The 7,500-nt window shown below is 40.9% G+C and overlaps 1 protein-coding gene across 1 annotated transcript in view; it reads left to right on the top strand.

Moving 5' to 3' along the window:
* Positions 1 to 7,500, top strand: part of LOC143276032 (uncharacterized) — a 47,888-nt gene that overhangs the window by 25,058 nt on the left and 15,330 nt on the right. Inside the window, exon 2 of the mRNA XM_076580418.1 lies at positions 5,760 to 5,930. Within this exon, the coding sequence (XP_076436533.1) occupies positions 5,760 to 5,930 (171 nt within the window). The remainder of the gene's footprint in view (positions 1 to 5,759; positions 5,931 to 7,500) is intronic.

The raw sequence follows: 7,500 nt of genomic DNA, 5'->3' as shown, positions 1-7,500 counted from the left end.
GTGGACGTACAACAGCAGATTTGAAGCTTTCAGGGAAACAAACAGACAGTAAGGAAGAATTGATGACATGAGTAATATGTGGCAGTAGAACATCAATACATTCAACCAACAAAGAAGACGGGACAGGGTCAAGCTCACAGGATTTCGGACAAGCGCTCAGACACACTTTCTTCACAAAATCTTCAGTAACCGGTTGGAAACAATGTAAAACAGGACCACTGTACACGCGTTCTTGAACGGGTGAAGAAGGAGACACAACAGAGTCAAGCTTCTCACGAATGCCTGATATTTTGCCGGTGAAGAAGTCAGAAAACTTTTGAGGGAGTTCCTGCACCGAAAATGTTGTAGGGAGAGGAGTGTTTTTCATTTTACCTAGTAGATTGTTCGTAGCGTTGAAAAGCTGTTTGGCTGTGGTGCATGCAAGTATTTTAGAAGAGTAGAACTTTGACTTTGCCCTGTCAACAATGTTTGTTACATTATTCCTGGCTGTCTGAAAAATGTCCCTACTGATGGTCAAACTAGTGGCACGCCAGTGCCTCTCAGCTCTCCTACTCTCCCGCTTGGCCTCCAACAGCTCTGGTCCCAAGGTGTTGTACCAAGGCGACGGGGGACGATTGGAGATCAGGCGCCGAGTCGACGGGGCGTGCCTGTCGAGTGCAGCGCGTAGGACAGTGGATAGCTGGTCAGCAGTCGGCTCAAAAGGGATATTAGTCAGCAGGTCAGCTTTAAATAAGTCTAAGTCGATTGTGGTCAGTGTGCGCACCTCCCTATACACACGGGGCGTGGGAGGTTTGGTGAGGTTCAGATGACACGTCACACTGTGATGGTCGGAGGACAGGGTGTGATCGACGGTGGAGGAGGCAGTCCTCATTTCTGTGCAACACCCAATCGACGATGTGACCACGATTGTGTGTAGGCTCGGTTACAGACTGGTTAAGATCGAACAAACTGACAATTTCAAGTACTTTAGAGGTATAAAACTGTGTGGGTGAATCAAAATGAAAATTAAAGTCCCCAACAATCAGTAGGGAGCCTGGTAAACTATTAGCGTATTCTAGGAAGTCCGGAAACTGTTCTATGAACATAGTATCAGAAAGTTTATTTTTCTTGTTTGGTGGCGGACGGTAGAGGCAGAACACATTGAGGTGGGAATGTGGCAGCGACAGTGAAAGCTGGGCCAGTTCGAATGAGGCATGGTTGAAGGGAAAGGCAGATGTGTACGTTGTGTGTGGGAGCAGCCTGTCTGACACAACGAAGGCGATTCCTCCCCCGCAAGTTGTTGTAACACGAGGGAAGGAGGTGGTAGGCCCTAGTGTAGCCAGGGGGAGCGAGATCTCGACACTTAGCTTCATCCCCAGTACTGCGAAGCCAAGTTTCTGTGATACACAGGATGTCGAGGCTGATTGAGAGCAGATGTTCGTTGATCGCTGAGCGTTTGAAGCGAGGACCAACTGACTGGGCGTTGAACAGACCTAGAGAAATTTGAGTTGAGCGGTGGGAGGGAAAGCAGGACAGAGGTACACGAATATGGTTACTAAAGTTGATGCATTTAACAGGATGGTCAGTGGAAGTTACACGTCCAGTACCACACACAACAGCTGTCTTCCTCTGCTTGCGACGTCCTGCACGATGAGTGCGAACACGGGGGAGGTGGCAACCTATACCCACACCTCTGATGGCGTCGATGACAGAAGGGTCAAGTGCTGCAGGAGGCACGGACAGGAGTTGGTCCCGTGTGTAAGACACACGGGGAGAATGAGCATTAAGCAAGGGCCTGTGGTAGAGGTCAGCTTCAGGAACACGCGGAGCGGGCTGCGCGTGCGAAAGGGGATGGTGAAGAAATGGCGTGCTCTGACAAGCAAGAATACTTGCCAGGTTACACAGAAAACATGTCCAAATAACTTGAAGTTCCGGTGGCTTTGACGCTTGTAGGCTGTCTTCAGTTCACACACTAGCCACAGTGATTTCCAACAGTCAACAGTCCTTTCCAACAGACAACAAACAGTATCTTTCAACACATATACATCAAAATTTTCTTTACAACAAATTTGGTGTTCCACAGGGTTCAGTACTGGGTCAATCATTGTTTTTATTATACATCAACGGTCTTCCATTATCTTTTTTTTTTTTTTAACAAAATACAGTTTGACATATTTGCTGATGATACTTCTTTAGATACAAGTAGTAATGCTGATGCTCAGAGAGTTCATCTTACCATGCAAGAAAATATCAACATTCTTCTTGTTAAATGCACACGTTTGAGTCACGTGGCTCTCCATCCCCTTAAAACTAATCTATGATGATTACCACAAGACAAAAACGACAAAACCTTCCCTTGGATTTACCAGTCCTCTGTATTGCTAGCGAAATAAAACAGAAGTTGCCAATCATAAAATCTTAGGAATGATGATGGATGATAATCTATCTTGGTTTACACACCTAAAATTATGTCCAAAAAGTCTTGCTGCAAAACTATATCAGATAAGAAAATAAAGATTTGTTTTTAACTGCATGCAAGGAAACTATGTTTTTCATACGTGTATTCAGTCTGTTATGGACAATGCTTCTACACTTTGGGGTTCTGCCAGCAATGATCTGCTTTAACCATTGATAAGCATCCAAGAAAGAGCTGTTGAATTAACTATCAACAAATCCAACTCTGACAGATTCTGACAAAAACAGACATCCTCTCCTTCAAGACTATACTTTTGTATAATAAAGGCTTCTATGTGCATAAGATGTTCCATGGTAATGCCCCATCTTCTGTAATCAAAAATGTGTTCACATCTAATGATTATCGACACTCAAAATTCATCTCCCCTTCACAACCATTATTATATACAAATCAAGTCTTACATATTCTGGGGATCGGTTATAGAATCATGTTCCTGAAACTTTTAAACGACGAACTGAATTCTTTAAATTATTATAGTGAACTTTCATGATTTTCTCATAAATCTTTCGAATTTGATATCATTGTATCCAAAGATCTACTGATCATGAGTCAGTATTAATGAAACAGTTTGCTCTCTCTCTCTCTCTCTCTCTCTCTCTCTCTCTCTCTCTCTCTCTCTTACCTTTAGCTTTTACCTTTTAGTCTGCTCTTATACCTGTTAAGTATGGTGTATCTCAAAGCTCTGTCCTAGGACCCTATCTATTTTCAATATATATTAATGATTTACCCTTGTACTTAACAATTTGTTGTGAAATGTTTGCAGATGGTACAACCCTGCATACCAGTCATTGTAATGCAAAAGAATTATCTCTAGAATTACAAGAGAATATAAATAAGTTAGTTATCTGGTCAGAACTAAACCATATGTGTCTCCATCCACAGAAAACCGAATATATGATGATCACCACCCGACAGAAGCGTCAAAGCATTTCCAATGAACTTGTCCCTCTCTTCATAAATACTGCTTTTTTCAAAGAAGTTGACAGTAATAAAATTCTCGGAATTGTGGTGGACAATATCTATCATGGTCTGGTCACATTTCTATGTTATGTAAAAATGTAGCAAAAAAGGTGTACCAGCTGAACAAAATAAAGCATTTCTTAAATGTTCATTCTAGAAAAATGTTCTTTCATGCATACATTGAGACTCACATTAATTATACAGCCACTGTATGGGATTCTGCAAGTGAAAACATTCTCAGGCCACTGTCTAGTCTTCACAGACGTGCAATGAAATTAGTTCTCCTAAAAATCTTCCACATTGACACCAGACGACTATATTGTGTTGGATATTTTCCCATTGAAATGGAAATTAAAATACAACAAAGCACTTTTTACTTTCAAAAGTTGTGCCCCACCCTCGATTGCCAGTAAATTTCATAAAACGAAAATCGCCACGTCCATAAGATTATGTTGCGCCGTTCGAGAATTGGTCTGTTAAAATCTAGTTTGTCATACTCAGGCGGTTTATTGTGGAATAATATATCAGCCATTCTCAATGTCCAAACTAGTCTTAATTTATAAAAAAAAACAAAAACTGTTCCATTCAGAACTCATGAAAGAATATGCAAATACAATGTCTTAACCTTTCCACTCTCATAACTGTGTTTCTGCCTGTCCGTTTCTGTGTCTGTCTGTGTGTTTCTCGCTCTCTCTCATTTTGTCTCTGTCTCTGTATCTCCCTCTCTCTCTCTCTCTCTCTTCTTCTCTTTCTGATGTATGAATCATTTGTGCATGTACGTATGTTGTTGTTTTTTTGTTTTGTTTTGTTTCTTTTTTTTCTTCTTTTTTGTGACATAATTTGAATTTTTTCATATAATGGTATGATTTTGTATTTAGTATTTATTTTCCTTTCTCATGGGGGCAGGATGAAAACAAGTCATTTGTGCGTATTCCTTTTTTTTCATCAGTAAAAAAAAAGTTCGTTCGTTCGTTCGTTCGTTCGCTCTCTCTCTCTCTCTCTCTGTGTCGTTCTGCATCTACCTCTCTCCGTCTCTGTTTATTTGTGTCTGTCTCTCTGCCGCTGTCTCTGTGTATCTGTGCCTCGTTGTGTCTGTCTCTATGTCTGTCTCCCAATCTTCTTCCTAAGTGCCTCTGTCTCTCTCTGTCTCTCCAATTCCATCTCTCTCTCTGCCCCCTCCCGTCCCCGTCTCCACCTCCCCGCTCTTTTCTCCGCACCGGTCACAGAGTAACCTCGGTTTAGGTGCCCACAGAGTGTTTTGTTCCCATTGATCAGTGCTGTCGGCCTTACACAAGCTGAGGATCATGTGGCCGTGCCACAGTCTTGCATGAAGCCTGTGTGTTTATTACTGTGCTAATGACCCTGTGGCACAGCACAGGCCTAGGTGTCAGCAATGAAAGCAAAGCGCTTGAGCTAGCTTTGGAACAGAGCCATGTAATTATCCAGTTATTAATGATCATAATCAGAGTAATTGTGTGCCAGTTACCAATTATCAGAATCACACTAATTTTGCCTGGCAGGAAATGGGGGTTGGTGGGGAGAGGGGGGATTCACAGCCACGAGTCGGATGTGGTCAGAACAATGTTTGATGATAATGAAATAATAATCATAATAATGTAATTCATAAGGCGCTTTTCCATATAAAGCATGCTCAATTGCGCTGTACAATTTAAACACCGACGTTAAAAACATGCATTCAAACACTAGAATGAACAAATGAAATACCTACAAGCATAGCTCTTTACAGTCAGCAAACCAAACACTCAAGCGCACTCACTCACACACACACACACACACACACATCACATCATCACATAAAAAGCCTAAATAATTCAATATCACATCACAATACTTAAAAACCCTGTCACAATACTTAAAACTATTCCCGATATCACAATAAACAAAAACCCTATCACAAGAACTGAAAATTCACTTCCAGCTCTTAGCACAGATCACACACATCATGAGACATGCTACTTTGCATTGAATTTTTGCCTTAACAGGAAGCCAGTGAAGCGTTCTGAGCAGTGATGTTGCACCTTCATGCCTGGGTTCACGGAGTACGGGTCGGGATGCATGATTCTGAATGCGTTGAAGTTTATTTGGTTTGGGAGACCAGGGAGAAGAGAGTTTCAGTTATCTAATCTGGATATCATGAAGGAAACATCAAGCAGCAGCAGTTTTTAAAGTGTTTCAAGTTACGTAATAAAATTGAGCAATAACTTACGTCATGTCGACGATTAAAGTTGTTTTTTCTTCTTTAATTACCACGTGTGTGTGAATACATGAGCACGTGCGTCCAACGTGCATGTGTGTACATGTCCATGTGTGTGTTTTTGTGCAGAGGGCGTTTTACTACGAGGACGCGTACCTGTGCATCATTGACGGCCAGAAGCAGCAGACGTACTTCCTGACGGTGACCTTCATGGTGACCCTGCCAGCTGTGGTGGCCGTGCTGGTCACGTCACGATACCTCTTCACTGCCGCTTTCCAGGACCAGAAAGCGTTCTACCAGGTCTCTGCACCCCGCCTCCACACACACACACACACACACACACATACACACGCACACACACACGCACGTCTTATTTTGTGTTGATTCAAAATCTGTATTATATGCTTTAAACTCATCAAATTGTAAGGACAAGTCCAAAATAATAATAGAAATAAGTCACATTGTACATCTTTTGAATTTGAGAGGAACACACATAACTTTTTGTTGGGTTCCTTCTCACCTTGGTCTCCTATATAATGAATGGGCTGACAGGGCTGCAAGAAAAGGTGCAAAACACCAACAGGGAACCACGGACCTTTATGTGCCTTTGTCTGTACAAGAGGGGTACCGCTTACTAGAAAAAGCATCATGGAGCAAAGTTAGGGAAGTATACCAGCAAAATGGCAAAGTTTTAAATAAAAGTATAAATAATATTCAACAACCGAAATCTATCAATCAGTCAAATACATTCAGTAATTTATTCAGATTAAGGCAAATTCAGGCATTATCAAACAGGATAAAGCTGAACGCTTTTATAACAAAGTTCAGCAGAGATGTTAAATGCATATGTGGAGAATCTATTTCAAGCAAACACATACTCTTTGAATGTCAGAGTCTGAAATCGTTTTTACCAAACTTCTCGGAAAATTCTTTTGAATGTATTTTTGACAATTTCAAGATGTTATCTGCTGTTGCAGAAGGTTTCCTGTATAGTCCAATTGGACATTTGTTATAGTTGTTACAGTTGTTTGATGTTAGCGTTTTATCGTGTTGTACTAGAAGCATTCCATAGGCCTGTCTGCATAATCTTGACATTGGCAATCTAGTCAGTTTTATCCAGTATCTGATACATTTTACTATTGTTCTAATATGTAAAGGATATCTTCCTGTTTCTCATACACAAGTTTGTTTGATATATGTAATGGCACTTTCAAGAATCTTTTGATCGCAAAGGTATGTACTTTTTCTGTATGATTGCCATCCTCTTCTGTACCCCCACACCTCTGCTGCATATGTTAAAATCGGTTCGATTTGTATATCAAAAAGCTTCGAAAAGAAGTAAATATCTGCTAAATTTAATCTTTTCGGCGTTTTTTTATTATATCAATAACCCCTTTCTTTCCTTTCCTACACACATCTAACAAGGCACTACTAATATTTAGCTTTGTAGTGAAAACATCCCTAGGTATTTGCATGAATTTGTCACCTTCACCTCTTCATTTCCATAGAACCACTTTTCCACAGCAGCTAAATGTCCACCTTTTCTAAAAAAAAAAATATCATGTTTGTTTCTTCGAGATTAACTGTAAAATCCAGTCGATAAGTCTCTCTTTTTAGCATGTTAAGTTGATTCTGTAGACCACTGACAGTATCCTGACAGCAAAATAACATCATCAGCAAACAATAACAGGAAGATTTCCACACCACCAGGTATCACTTGTATTCCGTGTTTCCCATGTGTTTTCTCGCATATGTGTGTGTGTGTGTGTGTGTGTGTGTGTGTGACAGAGACAGACAGACAGAGAGAGAGAGAGATAGAGATGAACAGACAGGCAAGAGAGAGAGGGAGAGAGCACTGACAGGATGGAGG

This window comes from Babylonia areolata, chromosome 31, assembly GCF_041734735.1.
Source record: "Babylonia areolata isolate BAREFJ2019XMU chromosome 31, ASM4173473v1, whole genome shotgun sequence".
Taxonomy (NCBI): Eukaryota; Metazoa; Mollusca; class Gastropoda; order Neogastropoda; family Buccinidae; genus Babylonia; species Babylonia areolata.
This window is presented reverse-complemented; position numbering and strand designations above follow the sequence as displayed.